This window comes from Canis lupus, chromosome 8 (assembly GCF_011100685.1).
Source record: "Canis lupus familiaris isolate Mischka breed German Shepherd chromosome 8, alternate assembly UU_Cfam_GSD_1.0, whole genome shotgun sequence".
Taxonomy (NCBI): domain Eukaryota; kingdom Metazoa; phylum Chordata; class Mammalia; order Carnivora; family Canidae; genus Canis; species Canis lupus.
In genome coordinates this window covers 46,230,526-46,247,397 of record NC_049229.1, presented here as the reverse complement: position 1 = coordinate 46,247,397, position 16,872 = coordinate 46,230,526, and the positions used below count along the sequence as shown (strand labels likewise).

The following is a 16,872-nucleotide window of genomic DNA, read 5'->3' as shown; positions in this document are numbered from 1 at the left end:
CAGGAGTGGTGCCGCCTCCTCGGAGCAGCTAGCAGAGAGGGGTGTCTGCATCTAGAGCGGCCAGGATCGTGGGGGGCTCAGGGTCGAGGCCCCCGGGCCTTTGCACGGGGCCTCCCGCGGGCGGCAGTTTGGAGCAGCCTGCTCCCTGCTTCCCGCTGGCTGTGTGGGCCGCTGGAGCCCCTGGTTTGGGTCCCTGAGACCGGGGGCATTCACCTGGGGGGCCTTGGAGTAGGACCCCAGCAAAGGCTACCACCTCTGAAGGCTGAGTATGTGTAGGGCATCCTGACAGGACATCAGGAAGTGGCTGTGGGCAAGGTGAGGTCATCAACTCTTCCCGGAGCCTGGGTTCTGAGATTCCTCCCACCCAGACGCAGCCAGAAGGTGTGCTAACTCCAGTGACTTCCCGCTGGCCCCCTACTGACTTTCATTCTGTGTCCCTAGAGCAAGGAGGGTCTACCTGCGTGTCCTTTGTGTTGACAAAGGGTCTTGGGCCTGAGAAGGAGTGTTTCGGACAGAAAACGCTCTCTCGGATGCAGGCAGGTGACCACTTCCGAGGTTCACACAGGACAGGCTCCAGGAGGCGCAGACACCTCTGTGGAGAACTCTTAGCTAAGGAGCCCCTGCCAGGGCAAGAAGAGGCAAAGCCCTTGAATCCTTTCCCCAGGCCTCATCGCTCCCTACCACAGGGAGGCTGTGGTGTGCACCTGACCCTGTCTCTAAGTTTCCTGCTTTCCCAAGAGCTTTGGGAGAGAACTACATCCCAAACACTGGCCGGTTTATCCTAGAGCCCTGACCCTGGGAAATCTGGAGAGTATAATCACTCACATGGATACAGACACACACGTCCAGCAAAAATGGAACTAGAGAGCTGAAGACACAGCCAGGTGCCTGTGGGTCTGCAGTGTGCTGGAAGCAGAGGGACAGGCAAAGGGCAGCCACCTGTCTGTGCAGACAAGGTCAGAGGGCTTCTCAGATGGCAGTCACGACCCTCACCCCTCAGCTGGCTGCCAGGAGACAGGATGTTGCAGAAGGAAAACACAACACACACACACACACACACACACACAACACACCACAGCAGAGCCAGGCTGGTCTTTCTCCTCACACGAGGACCCGAAGGTTACCACACCAAGTCCCGGCTCTGGGGACGGCAGGACTCAGCTTCAGTCCCGTGCGAGGCCCAGGTGGCACGCACTTGGCTTGGGTCGGGCTGGTCCTGGTCCCTGCAGCTAGCACGGTGTGCCTGTCCTTCTTGTCTCTGGCTACTGGGTTGCTGCTCACAAAGGGTCACCATCGACCTGACTCATTCGGGTTCCTGCCTTGCATGTGCTGGAGCAGCCCGCAAAATCCAGCTCACACAGGTCCCTGGTTTGCCAGAGCAACTAACTTTATCTTTGACAATATTAGGATAGAGGATGAACTAGGGGTTGAAGGCTCGGGAGGCTGTGGCTTCAGACTCCATCACAAGATGGAAAAGCTGAAAAGTGAGGCCGATCTGGGCCCCCTCTTGTAGCTGGAGCATGTGACCCTCACATACCTTTATGCCCTGGACATTTATATCGCACGGTAAGCCCATTTCTGAAATCAAGGTACTTCTAGGCCTACCTGAAAATGCCGAGTTACAAATCCAATCCACACCTGGAGACTCTCAGGGAGAAATGGAAGAAAAAGGAGGTTTTGTCACTGTTTTTGGAAACAATTAACCCTTGGGCATTGCAAGGGTGTTGGCATCTGCAAGAGTTTCCTGCCAAAGAACTTCTCTTCATTTGGGGGCTGGGAGGATAATTCTAACGAGTTTCACATGTAACATTTCACAGGCAAACCATGGATCCCTTCCTCACGTGAGGGATCTCCTCTGAGAAGTTCTCCTCTTCTGGGATGACCTGCGGGCACAGGTGTGTATCAGCTCCACTCCCTGTGCCAGGGTGCGTTTCCACTTTGTGTTCAGACTCTTACGGAGATTGAATGGCCTCCGGCTTCTCCTGGGTATGTAGGTGGGTGCGGAAGCCAGACTGCCAGAACCTTAGAACTTCTCCAAATTGTCATCGGTTCAGGGTCTCGAGGCACGAGAAATAGGAACATTCATTTTGACCTTCTCCCATGAGATCTGGGCTGGAGATACCAGAAGGGTTCATAACTTTTCTTGAAAAAATGAGCATCTGATGTTCCCCTCCATCAGAGGCCCTCTACCTACATCCTCCTTCAAGGGAGCTGGCAACAGGCCAGGCTTCACATTTTCCATCAAGCAGTGACACTTGATGGAAGGGGTGCAGGAAACTAATAAAGTCTGGGCATTCTAGAAGTCCCTTTTCCTTGCTCAGACTATCAGGGATATTCTCAGGGCTACCTAAGGGCAGGAGAATAGGATATAAATGCTCTTGTAGACTCTAGAGTTAAATGGTACCAACCAGATACGCAGACAGGTCCTGGCACACAAGGTGGACAGTACACAGAGAGAAGGGTTGCGTGGCGGGCAGAGGCAGCCCTGACAGAGAGCATGTGGGTGGACCACTGCAAGCTTAGGGACTGGGGTTGGCGGGCTGAGAGGGGAGAAGAGGGGATGCACATATTCCTAAGTGGCACGGCACGGAAGTTGCGGCTTTGGGTGCAAGGAGAGCCACACTTAACCACACGTGGGTCTCGGAGCACGATAGCTGGAAAGTGCAGAGGGTTTGCAGGCATACTGGAATCCCGAGCCTCCTTCCCTTTCTCAGACCTCAGGCCCCTCAAGGCTCTTCCTTCCCTCCTCCCAGGATTCCAGCTGCATTCTCCTGCTTCAGCTGCCCCTTGTCATCTACATGCTGAGGGTCCCTGGGCACCCCCATCCAGACACCAAGGGCTGCAGGGGACTATGACTTGATTCCAAGGGAAGGAGGAATAAGAAGATAGGGTACAGTTATTTCATGGCTGTGGGGGCACCAGGGAAGGAACAACCCCAGGAGTGACTTCTGGGGCCAGATGGGAGCTTGGGGGGAGGACCTAAAACCTGGAAGGTTTTCTACTCAGTGAGGGGGCTGGCCTATCCTTGCCTCATCCTCATCTCTGAGTTGGTCAGACTTTATTTAAAGTCTGTGGTAGGTAAGGGGACCAGACTTTCCAGTGAGGGGCTCTTTCTGGTTTCCTAAGGGATTCACTGGCATCACTGCCAGTCCTGAACCCTTGTGCTGAGCCACTCTGTGGCCTTCGTATTTGGCCATACTCCCTACTGTGGGCAGAACGTGCAGACCAAGGTAATGGGAACATGGAGCCAGGATGCTACCCCCTGGACCTTGGGGGTGCGCTGGGGTGGTGATGTTTCTACTTGTCTTCCCTTGGAGTGGGAGCAGATGGAGAAGGGAAAGAAGAAAAGAGAAAAATAAAACCCAAGGGATGATATTCTCATTTTACACCAGCAGCAAGCAGCAGGCAAGGGTTAACAGTGCTAAGAAAGGCAGGCCTGCCCTTCCCAAAGATACCTTCTTCTTGGCCAGCAGCAAGTCCTGGTAAGCATTCGACCGGAGGAAGCGGGCATAGCTGTCACTCTTCATCAACTTGTAGATGTGTTCCTGAGAAGGAAGGAGGTGGGAAGACACAAGAAAGCACTGTTAACTGCTGCTAAGGAAGGGGAATCACAACCCAACTGGCCACTGTTTTAGGAAAGAAACAAACTGGGGTGTGCTTGCATGTGTCTAGAAACACTCGACAACAGTTTGTTTTGGTTTTTTCCCACCCAGAAACTTCAAACAAAATATATTTTCTCTCTTAAAATGAAATCTCCTTGAGGATCATGTCCCAAAGGCTTTGTAATTGGGCCTTGGTGCCACGTTGAGATGCAAATATTGCTTAATGATTAAAGCCACAGGTACAGCAGTGAGAAGCGACAGACTACTGATAGACCCAACCACTTGGATGAATCTCGAGGGAGTGATGATGAGTGAAAGAGCCAATCCCCAGAGGTTACATACTGTATGATTCCATTTATGTAACATTCTTAAAATGACAAATTATAGAAACAGACAACAGATTAGCGGTTGCCAGGGGCTAAGGATGGGAGGAGGTAGGGAAGGGTGTGGTTATAAAAGACAATATGAAGGATTCTTGGGGTGATGGAGCTGTATAGAACTAAACACACACATGAGTACAAGTAAAATTGGGAAATCTGATACACTCAGTGGATGTAGCAATGTCAATATTATAGTTATGATATCATACTATGGATTTATAGATGTTACCATTACAGGAAACTGGGGAACTGGTACATTTCTGTATTATGTCTTACAACCGTATGTGAATCTAGAAGTATCTCAAAATAAGAAGCTTCACTTAAAAAACCCTAACAACTCCATAGGCAATGATGCAAATAGGTCAGTTGTGCATGTTAGGGCCACCATCCTATCCTGGAAGAGTGCCCTTGGCAACCATTTATGGGGCATGTGAGCAAATATAACAGACCTAAGGCTTACATCCAGGAGAGGCAGATGCTGTGGCGTGATGCCCTCTCTTCACCCGGGCTTCTAGAGGCATTTGTATTCTGGCCTTGGTGATGAATTTCACCCGTGATTTCCAGCTAATTCCTATAGTCTGTGGGCCCTTCCTAACAGATCTGTCCTCAGCAAGGGCAGAGAAAGCCTGCTACCTTAAAAGAAGGAGTTCGTTGATTGAAAAAGCGTTACTTATCAGTTGTGATGGAATGAATGTAGCTCAGCTATACAGGAAAGCCTGGCTGTTAAGAGGGATGGTGGGCTTTCACTAGGGAGGGTGGGATTGTTGGCAGAGGCTGGCCTGGTAGAGGAAGCATCTTCCCTTATATACTCATTGTTCATCCCATGAAGCTGGACCTGGGCCCGAGGCTCAGGGGAATGAAGAGTGGGTTGGTGAGGAGAGAGTGCTCAGTTGAGAGGCAGGACTGGTCATTAAGGACCTCTTCCCTGGGTATTCACTTTCCAGGAGAGGGTAGAGGAAGGGAAGCTTCCCCTCAGCCAGGGGGCACATTTTATTTTTTTATTAAGGATTTTATTTATTTATTCATGAGAGACACAGAGAGAGGCAGAGACACAGGCAGAGGGAGAAGCTCCATAGGGAGCCCGATGTGGGACTCGATCCTGGAACTCCAGGATCATGCCCTGAGTTGAAGGCAGATGCTCAACCGCTGCGCTACCCAGGCATCCCTGGGGGGTACACTTTAGAGATACCTGGCCAAGCTGCTGTCATACCCCAGAGGAACCTGGGACAATGGCAAGGGCTTTCTGGGAGCCTCTCCCTTTCCACCTCAAAAGAAAGTGAGAGCAAAAAGCAAGCAAGTCCTTGGCCACATGTGGACCCTTCTCCAAATCATCTTCAGTTTGGGCACCAGTGTCATTCTTCCTGTGATGCCCCCATATTTATAAAGGCAGGATGCAAGCTGCTTAATGGGATGGCCTACTGCAAGGAGCCAAGCAAAATTCAACAGTGAGTGGCTTGGATATGAACTGACTTTGATAATCCAGACATGGTGCATTTAATAAACCTAGTGAGAACACGCTTCACTTTGTGTTTTCCTGCAATTTTCGGACAAAAATTGAGCCCATTTTAGTTTAAGCTCCTTGAGGGTAGGAACAGTATGTCTTTATTTCTTATATATGTGCAGTGTCCAGCACAGGTTTGACGTCGATGACATTGTTTCCAGGTTCACTGGAGTGCTTGTGTGTGTGTAACATCCAGCGAGTTTACAGGCTCCATGCTTGTGGTTTATGCTCACCAGTTCCTGCCCTCTGCGTGGAAGGGGAGTGGGGCTTACACTCAGCTCGAAGGAATCCTGTGTGTGATCATCTTGGGTCATCTGTAATGGCCTCAGAGCCTAGGCTGAGGCACTGCAGTCTTTGTTCTCACATGTTGTCTCTTTAAATTGTTCTACCATTAAATCTTAGGTACAAATGTTAATGACTCACTGTCTCTTTCTTGTCTCAGGCATCGCTTGTGTCTGGCTGACAGAGCCAGGTGGCTCCTGAGTTGTCTGGAGAGACCTGTCACTCAGACCTGAACCCTCTCCAAACCCCTCTTCAAGGTAACAGGTCCCTGCTTCTTATTCCGGCTTCTCGGAGGAATCTAAATCCCAGGTGTAGCTCTCAAAATACCCCCCTACAGGCCCAAGGGAAGTAAGGAGATCTCTCCCAGTCCAGCACTTCTGGCCTTGGCGACAAATTTCACCCCTGATCCAGCTAATTCCTCCAGCTTCACTGTGGGATGGAAAAGCCCGGTCCATTAAAAGAAAGAACTTGTCAATTTAAAAAGAGCAGGATAAAGCAGGTGTCTAAACATTTAGTCACAGGAATAGTCAGCAAATATTTAATGAGCATCTACTAGGTACAGGCACTCTGTCAGGCATTGAGGTGACAGCCTGAATAAGACTAAGTCCCTGCTGTCGTAAAGCTTAGATGCTATGAGGCAAGATTGATGCACAAAGTGACAGACTATGACTCCCAAAGCAGTCTCAGGTCCCAGCCGCTAGTGAATTTTGTGTGGCTCCTTGCAGTGGGCTTCTCCCATCAGCAAGAGAGTAAATCTGAAACTTTTGTAGATCTGGGGGTATGTTTGAGCTAAGGGCTCCAATGACAAAGTGCCAGCACAGGGAGCAGGGAATGGGTACATATGGGATGACCTACCCTGCTAGAATAGCGTATGTCCCCACTTATCCCCGCCCGGGCCTCCCTTTCTCACAGTCTGGAGATCCATGACTGTCCCCTACCCTTCTCTGCTCCACTGAGCCAAGAAGTGGGGCCTTTGATATACCCGATTATGGAACACTGTTCCTTCCTCCTTGCCAGCTTGTGTCTAAGAAGCACAAAGACAGTAAACAGGGGGTGGGTGAACGGAGCACTGAGGTTTTTCTGGGAATGAGAATTAAGATAGGACTCAGGGTCTTTGGCCAGTTCCCAAATGCAATGAGTTTATCACTGCCAGGGACAGCAAGTGTACAAAGCTTTTGGCAGTGACCTCTACTGATTTATGGGAGGTTCTGGTTTGTTTCCCCTGCTCTGAAGACAACCAGCTTTAAGGGAAATGTATATCCAGAATCTGCAAAGAGCCACTGGCAAAACCAGGAAGCCCCCACTGATGGAATTCCTCTGGGGCTAGAGAAAAAGAGGTTTGATCTTCTCTCTTCTTTGCCTTTTCTTGTCTTGTCTTATCTTCCTTTCCCATCCTCCCCTTCTTCCCTTCTCTCTTTTTCTCTCCTTTCTTTCCTTCCCTCCATCTTTATCTCTTTCCTCACTCCTTCCTTCCCTCCCTTCCTCCCTCCTCCTCCTTATTTCTTCTCCCCCTCAGAAAGGGGTAGGTGAGTGGACTACACATAGTTCACAAGCAGAACTAGCCTTCCTGATGTATGGGAAGGGTGCCTTCCTACTCCAGGGAGGATGAGGATGGTTCTCCATGGGGCTGAGCAACTGATGCTTTGGGGCCCTAAAGCATACTGAACATCTTCGCCACAATTCTCAGAGTGGGGAAGGAATCAACCCCTGTAGTGTCTGACAATTCTAGTACAGAGATGTCATCCTGATGAGACACTCCACCCTCATTTCCCTTTTTGGACCCAGGCCTGGGATGGGGAGCTCGGCTCGCCTGGGATGCTAAGGCAGAAGCAAAAACAACTGGAATCGGTAGGGCGCGAGACATATGTGGGCGCTGGAAGGAGCAAGCAGTGCAAGCTGTCTCAAAACCACACCTGCTTCAAATCAATGTTTTGCTGTGATAGTCCTTGTTTGGAAATCTCCCTTATTTTTAGGCAAAACACAGTGACCCTCACAAGCACTGGAGAAGGTAATACGACCAATGCCTGGAGCCTGGGGCCCAAGCATGCTGGAGCAGTCGAATTATTTAAGAGCACCCTCATGTCCTCCTCTTTGCTATGGGTCCCTAAAACAGCTACGGTCTCATTTCCCAGCTTTCGAACATCCTCCTAGAGTGGGAAACCACTCAGCTGGAGCATTGCAACAGCTGCCAAGAGCCCTTCTTGTGATTTTCAAGTGTCCTATTTTTCTTTTTGTAGAGATATGTGCCTCATTTCTGCCCTCCACATCTAGACTTCCTGGAACAACATCCTAGACTTTGGGGACTGCTGGGTCCATCGCAATCCCTTGGAGGAAGATGAGGTTGTGGGGCAGAATGTGATGTTGCTGGGCAGAGTGAGGGAAGCAAGACTGGACTGGGATCCATAGGCTCTGATTCAGGTCCTGGCCCTGCCCCTTTCTGGCCCTACCCATCACACAACTAAATGAGGAAATAGAAGTGAAAGCACTGTAAAAACCATACACGTGTAAAGTAATAATAATTGGCCTCCATGTTGTGACTGTCCTTGCTAGGAATGACATGGGGGTGAGACCAAAGACTCCAAGAGCCCTGAGGTAGTAGAAAAAGTGAAGCAGAGCCCGGTTACATTCTTTTAGTTGCTATTGTTTGCTCTGAATCGGTGCTTAGGTTTAAACAACCACTTTATAGATGAGAATACTGAAACTCTAAAAGGTTAAGTGACTGGTCACTTAACAAGTGCAAGAGCTAGGATTTGAACCCAGAACCGTGTGACCCCAAAGCTCACACTCTCTCCCAGCAACATGTTGCTTTTCATTGTCCTTGAGTTGGAGTTTTGAGGGGAGTCAGTCTTGCGTGAAAAACGATTTCGATGTGTGGTTGGCAGAAACGTTAGGGATTTTCTCTCACGTCCTGATCTGACTCATCCTTGTAGTAGATGAGCCGCCCTTCGGGAGCCATTTACTATCTCCACCATCAGGGATGGTGGTAGCTGGGACACCCAGGGCAACAGGCTCAGGTTTCTTACCTCACAGACCGTAGGCAACCTGCCTCTCATACTAGAAGGAATGTCCTGACCTGGCAATGCTCTGGGGGCTGACTGGGCCCTTGGCAAGCCATGAGCAGCAGGTCTGTATCAAAGCAAGTTATCCCTTTCAAGAGACTCTGGAATATCATAAAACAAAGGTCCTCAGACCCTAGGCATGGTTATCTGGGGCCTAGGATAAATTAACACTTGTTTCAACATGGGTCCTGCAGGAGGACACAAGATGGGACTGCACAGGGCTAAGGACTTAATGCGGGTCCTAAATCAGTATCTGCCAAATAGATGCAGGAGAGGCAACAGAAAAGATGCCATGACGGTATGGAAAGGTGGCAGTGTGTTGTCCTCATGGAGCAGCTTTAGATGACCATCCTAGGATCATGTGGCTCTTAAATGAGAAGCCCCTGTTTGATTTCTTTGTCCTTCTAAACGGAACACAGGAACCCTTGTTTCCATGTAATGCAGCATTCAAATCATAAGAGAATGTAAGAATGCATTATTTATCTTTACCTGTGAAGCGTCTCTATCAATGTGTTCAATTTAACTGACCAAAGGGTGCAGGCATTTGATGCTATTCTGGAGAGAAAAGTAGCTTTGAACACAACTTTGTGTATTGCTTTTTACCTCCCCAAAATACCATGGGCATTATCTCAGAAGTATTTTCCTTTTCCTCTTCAAGGTCATGGGGTTTGGTGCAAGCAATCTATGCTCTGAAGCATCCACAAAGAAATTTTGGAATTTAGCTCTCTGGCGCCTTCTCTCTAGGAACTACTAGCCTGTGTGGTGATAAACAGAACCAGATCACAAACAACGGATCTGTTCTTTTGGAGAATGCATCCCTCCCTCTGCTGTTCGTCTCCCTAAAATAAAACCACCCACAGAATAAAATGAGTAATTCCTGGAGCAAGCAGTGCCATGGCATTCTTTATTAAATTATGCCTGGCATGGGAAGCATACCAGGAAATGCCCTCCAATTGAGGATTAATATCAGGAAACTTGGTGCAGTCTTGTGATACAGGCACACAATGCCACCACCTCCACCACCAGAGCAAAGGTGAACAGCCTTCATCAGGCTACGAAGACTTCTACTTCTGAATAAACTGGGACAAACGTAAATGTGTACTTCACATAAAAGCTCTGGCTTTTAAACAAAGCACATGTTAGAAGCCTTACATTCCTTAATCAAGTTGCATTTAAACATCTTAGTTGAGATAATAATAGAGACTTTTGACTAGAGGCTTCTTGTCTATTTAAAGTAGGTGTAGACTTGCTGGTATATTTTTCATCTCTTTCATCACCCATCCTCATTTTGGTCTTGAGGTTGCCCTTTGATTATTCCATGCACGGATGATGGCTGAGTCGAGTTTCAGTAACTTAGATTGAGGTCTACTTAAGGGAAGGGGCCCTCCTATGTATCTGTATATTCGCAGAACACATGACTCTTAGTGAGTATTCCAAGTTTTGCTGAATTAGCATATTGTAGAAATGTAACTTAACTGGTTTTTATTGATCACCTACTATATGTGTTCCCCAAGGTTGTTTGGCAAGATTTTTCAAAGTAGAAAGCCAAGGGACAAATTGTCCTTCTTTTTTCTAATGACAAGTGCAGCTCAGAGTATTATAATTCTGGACAGAGTTGTCAAGGAAATTTTTTTAAGACTTGAACCGTGCAGAACATTACTTTAGTGCTGTGAGGACTTATGAAAGGCAAAGAAAACCAAATTCTCATCAAAGAACTTTCAAGTCCAGAAGTGTTGGAAGGCCTAGATGGGCCTCGGTGAGGCATTTCAGCAGCTCCTGCAAGGCAGGAAAGTACTAGGGCTTGGACAGCTAGGAAACCAACACAGGATCCTGTAGAAACTGGAGGCAAAGGCTGGGTTGGTCTGCCCAGTTCAACTGTCAATCCATTTGATGGACAGATTTCCAATCCAATCCAATTTCAATGAAGTGTTTTCTTAGACCTGTTTTGTTTCATTTGTAAAGAATGATATGCTCTTAGACAAGCTCTTTCTGATGGCAGAGTCATCCAAGTCTCCTGCTCTATTTGCAATTTCCCTCACTATAGATCTTCACAGCTCACAGGTCAAGGTCTCCCAACTGGAAAGGGAGAATGACTGCTCATGCAATGGGTGGATGGGAAGATGGACGAATGATTGAATTGACCCAGTGACACAATCCTGGGAACATCTGAGACTTTTTAAATTGAAGCAAGCAGCCACTGTGCCAGCAGGCTGACTCCCATCTCCCTCCTCCAGCCTTCAGAGGCTCGAAAGGGGTGAACGCCCTAAAAGGAAGCCTTAGGTTCTCAATACTTTCTGTGGTTTCATTCTCCTCCAAACACCACCAGCAAAGCTTTAGATTACATGCACCAAGATTCAGACTTCTCTTGCTGCAGCTCACTCTGTCCACTACTCTCTGATACCCTCTCTTAGCTAAAAGCCTTCCGTGCTTTCCTACTATCTTCAGGGTGAGAAAGTTTGAATTCCTCAGGATGACACTTGAGGCCTCTAGCAATTGGCTCCTATAAACTTTTTCTGCATTTTTCTCCTAAGAACTCCTTAGATGAGCAGACCTCTTGGGAGAATTTGTTTTTGGTCTAGCTTGGAATTATAAGACCTTGGGAATACTAAAGCCATTAATTTTGTGCATTCATACACATAAATATGTAGCACTTCTTACTTAATTCAAAAAAATTTCAGGGCCATTAGCTCATCTGGTTTTTCAAAAATCCTTAGAGGGCTATATAGAAGACATCATCCCCATTTTCTAGATAGGAAACTAAGGCATGAAAGGTCAAGATTCTTGCCTGGGACCACATAGCAAAGTGAGTGGCCATGCAGGTCCTCTGATGACCCATGGCTGAGAACAGAGAATTCAATCCCTATCGTAAAGAACTGAGTCCTTTCTTTCTTTTTTTTTTTTTTTTAAATCATGGCCCATTTTCTTTTTTTCTCCCCTTGCAAAGCTAAATCTATGAAATTGGAACAACGCAGCAAACAGCTGAGGGCTATGGTCACAGCCCACAGACCTTTATGGAAGATTTGGTCTTGGCCCAAATTTTCAAAAAAGCCAAATGGATCAGCAAAACACAAGTTGCAAATGCGGAGCCCATGCTGACGGGGTGTCTTGTGAAATATTTCCACAGGAAGCAAACACAGGCAATTAACTTTGCTATAACAATGCATGTGGTCAGATAAAAAACAAAATCCTCCAAGAGAGCCGGCACCCGCCTCCCCACCACCTCCCATTTCAAAGGAATCCATAAATCTGGCTGAGCCATTCTGGCTACTGACCACTAATAGTAGGGCACACAGTCACAGTTCTATGGCATTCTGACCCCTGTGAGGGCCTTCTGAGAACCTTTGTGACCAGCTGAAGAAGCCACTTATAGCTCCTGATCCCAACTGGGAAGGATTTCAAAGGGCTTGGGTGATATTATTCCCATGTTGCAGATGAGCAAAATGAGGAATGTAAGCTTAAGACTTAAATGTACAATCCTAGACAAAGCAGGTGGCAGAAGGAGGATCAGAGCCTGCTTCCTGACTGGGCCCTTCTAAACAGGAGTTTCTTCAGCTCTCAGCATGACAACCGAGCCCTCAACAACTAACAATCCAGGGGCAGTGTGATCTGAGCAGCAGACACTTGGCCAATAAGTCAGGAGACCTGAGTGCAAGTCTAGACTGGTCATGGGCTGCTAAGGCTTTTAAGCTCTATTCCTTACCTGGAAACTTCTGAATCACACCTGAGTAGCTGGTACAGGCAGCAGTGCTGATCAGGAAGGGTAAGCAGTGAGAGGATCGTGGGACTGGTTGACTTCTCAGTCTGCTCTGTGACATCCAACACCCACTTGGAAACATTTGCAGATTGGCTTTGCTGTGCTACTGCACCAAGACAGATCCCCTCTGATACGCTCTCCCAAAGAAGTGGAAGATTAACCACTCCTGACCCTCTATTTTCTGCCTTTCTGGATTTCTTAAAGTGTTTCAATGATTTTCATGATATACTGTTAAGCACAGGGGCTTCAAACTGCAGGCCTCAAACTCACATCTGGCCCACTATTTCTTTATGCTCTGTGAGCTAAGAATGGTTTTTACATTTTTAAATGGCTGAAAAAAATTAAGAATAATAATATTTCATGAAAAATTATATGAGATTGAACTTTCAGTACCCATAAATAAAGATTTTTGGAACACAGCCATATACACTTCTTTATGCTGTTTACATTGTAATGTTACAAGGTAGCTGTTTTTGTATCACAGAACTGAGTAGTAGTGACACAGACCATATGACCCACAAAGCCTAAAATTTATACTGTTTGGCCCTTTACAGAAAAAGTTTAGTTTTTTTTAACCAAACCCTGGTTAATGTAAACGGCAGGCTACAGAATCACCATATCTGCATAATCACCTTGTACACATAAATTGAGGAGGAAAATACACTAAAATGAAGATTATCTCTGGGTGCTAAACTTACATGCAATTATTTGAATTTTTTCACCAAGCATGTTAAACAGAAAGGTATAAACATTAATCACATTAGGAAAATAAAATAGTAAGTACTTATTCTATCTTACTGTGGACCACATTTTAGTTATTGATGTGCTTCACTTCACCTGGTCCTTTTTCTGCTGCCATGTGTAGGGACCCCTGTACCTCTGTTGTACAGAGGAGGAAAGGAAGACTCAGGGAGTTTAAGTAACTTGCCCAAGGTTGCAATGCTAGTTAGAAGCACATTGTATGTTTACAGTGGAAATACACTTAAGAAACAAAAGGGGAACAGGTTGAAACAAGTTCACTTAGGAAGAATGTATTTGAATTCATAGGAGATGAATCCTAACAGATAATAAGGAACTTAGAGAGGCTCTGAGTAGCCTGGTGTCCACTCTACCTCAATAAGGAGGCATCATATTTGTGGCAGTGCCTGAAAAATGGCAGAGCATTGTACTAATGAAGGTTGTGTATTCAGAAACTTGTCAAGGCACAACCTGCTGACTTCCTAAGAGTTCCTATCAAATCTTTCTCAAATTAGAAACAACATAAATGTCAAGAAGAGGGGACTAGTTGGTTAAACTATGGTGCTTCCACACAAGGGAATACTATGCAGCAATGAACGAACCGGGAGATAATCATATTGTTGCTGCTAGTGTTGGTACTGTAGCTCTGAGCCTGCTGTGTAGTAAGGCAGGAGAAAGTGAAAGAGTAACGATGTGAAGTGCTAGTGCTATCATCTGTGGCATCCTTGGGAACCAAGACTCTCAGCATAGAGAAAGGAGGCACAAAAAATAAAAAGCAGAGGTTAAATAAAATCCCCTGTAGTTTTCAATTTGAATGGAAAGTATCAGTATGAACTTATGATGTATTTTTAATCACAAACAACAACCACTAATTTCCTAGCTCTGGCCACTGAAAAGGTCTAGAAAGGATGACCAAACCATGAACAATGTGCACCTCCAGTGCCTAGATTATGGTCTCTAAGAACCATTTCTCACTAAGAGAAACTAGGGATCCTTGGAGAAATGATTGATTCCAGATCTGGGGCTTAGCTTCTTTGCTGTTTGGGTGACATCAAAGACTACCCAGATCATGTTAAAAGGAGCCACTGACAGAGATGGCACAATCCAAGCATCAATAAAAATAATAAATAAAATGGACCAAAACACAGTAAATATGTTTAAATGTGTGAGTTTACAATGATATTAAAAGCAAAACTGAAAGCCCTAATTGGTCACCATTAGAAGATGATAGTAAACCACTCATTGTTTTGAAAACTAGAAAATAAAGGGATAGAATCAAATACTTATCCTATCTTTCCTATACAAATTGTATTATTAGATAATCTAATAGGAGATGTATTTGATTATTTGTATTTCCGTTAATAAATGAAGTGAGATGATAGAATATTACCATTTTGTAATTCCTAATTAATGAATGGATCTAAGCAATAAACATCAATACTTGCTAAAATCACGAGAGAAAACTAGACCTTATGTGTCTTCTGACAAGAAAGCACAACACAACTTATGAAGTAGTTTTGCTCACAAACATCAAATGTAAACCCAGTTACATATCTAAATCAAACTAATTTGTAGGAAATACAGAGGGTAGAAGAACATGTTAAATAGCACCACAGGGCTGTAATAAAAAAAAAAGCCAGATTTGTGAGAATCTCTACAGGACAAAGAATACAATTTCTTTATGGAATAAATTGCAAGGGGGCAAGGAGGGGAGTAGAGGGATACAAAGGAAACCTGTAGATTAAAAGGTATTTGAAAGGCATGTCAATATACTGCAATGTGTGGGCCTGATTTGGATTCTGATTTTAAGTTAAAGATTAAAAAATGGTATTTATGCCACTGCTGTAAATTTGAACACTTGTTTGGCATTTGGTGATATAAAGAGAACACTGATAATTTTTAAGGTGTGATAGTGGTGCTGGTGATGCTACATACCTAGGTATTCACAGATAAATTGAGGAAATGTCTCAGATTTGCTTTAAAATAACCCAGTGGTAGCTGAAAAAGTAGGTGGGGACACAGATAAAATGAGATCAGTCCTGTATTGATGATTGCTCAGGCTGGATAAGGGCCCATAAAGGCTTTTGTTCTGCTCTTCCTACTTTGCCACATGTTTACACATATCTATAATAAAAGATTAAAATAAGTCCTTCCTAACATCATGCCAGAGTGATAATGGTAGATGGAGTGCATCATGGTTCTGACCAGTATCCCTGGTCTCGTGTTTTACGAATAATGGAGAGTTGAGTTCTGTGTTTTAGACCATTCATCTGAGAGCCTCTCTATCACCTACAGAGCTTCTCCATCACTCAAGGAGATTCTCTATCACCCAGGGAGCTTCTTCATCACCCATGGAGCTTCTCCACCACTCTCCTTATCAGGATACATCAATATGCGCTTGCTCCCAAGAGCAAAGACACATACAAAAAAAGATCTCTCATGACTTAAATATTTTGCCTTGAAGCTGCAAAGAGTGTGAGGAAGTTGCACTTTCCTAAAGCAATAACACTGAACTCTATAGAACCAAATCTGCCTGGCACCGACATTCAGCAGAACTCATGGCCAGGGAACGAGAAAGACAGTTATGGTGTTGAGCTTGGGAGGTGTTTCTGTTCTGAAGTTCTGAGCAAATAACCAGGCAAATTTGGCTGAAAAGGGACACTGATTGTGTTCCTAAGCTATTATGTGCATCAATGCCACTGAGTTTCCTAAATTGGATACTAATGTCTGTAGGAAAGCAAACTATACAAATTCTTTATGTGGGGACCACACAGGTGAGAGATATGAAGAGGGCTGAGGAGACAAGAGTGAACCCTTAAGCCCCATCACCAGGTATAGGACGGGTAAGGGGGAATCATAGTTAGGGGCCAGGAAATGGAAAACTGACTAGATTCTTATCTTTAAAAAAACTCTGTTCAGAGTGACTTACATGGCTTCTGTTTCTTTTGCCAGCTTCCTCAGCATCAGTGCCCAGTTGTGCCAACCAGGCTTAGGAGTTCCTCCTGTGGGCTTCCTTAAACCTTAAACCTGGGAGCTCACCCCGATTCTCCCATTGGTAAAGTTCCCCATTTTCTTGTCTTTCTCCCCAACTAGCTTGGAACCTCCTTGAGGGTCAGGGCTTCTATCCTTCCTTGTGGTGTCTCATCACATAGCACAGGGCCTGGGATATAGAAGTGATCCCCAAATAGTAACTGCAGAGTTGGAAATCACTATGGAAACAGTGTAGGGTGGGGGTTATGAGCGTGAGCTTCATGGTTAGATGTGGGCTTGACTCACCGCCCTGCCAGCTCACTGTACACACTTTGCTGATGTTGTGTTATGGTTTCTAGATTCTACTACTGACATTACAGGACTTCAGATTTTGTAAAACACTTTGAGATTGTCCTGGAAAAGATAACACATATAACTAAGTGCCTATCTCTCTGTAACAATGTAACACCTAACCTAGGAAGACAATCCTAGGAAGGAGTTCACTATGCACCTGCCTGGAATGGTTTCCACTGACGGCCTTACAAATATTAAAACCTGAAATTCTAACTATACACAATGCCTTGGA

General features: G+C 45.7%; 1 protein-coding gene across 13 annotated transcripts in view; it reads right to left on the bottom strand.

Moving 5' to 3' along the window:
• The window catches only part of RGS6 (regulator of G protein signaling 6), a 579,647-nt gene that overhangs the window by 25,247 nt on the left and 537,528 nt on the right, over positions 1–16,872 (bottom strand). For all 13 annotated transcript variants that reach the window (XM_038545148.1, XM_038545144.1, XM_038545146.1 and 10 more), the window contains one exon: positions 3,456–3,545. In XM_038545148.1, the coding sequence (XP_038401076.1) occupies positions 3,456–3,545 (90 nt within the window). The remainder of the gene's footprint in view (positions 1–3,455; positions 3,546–16,872) is intronic.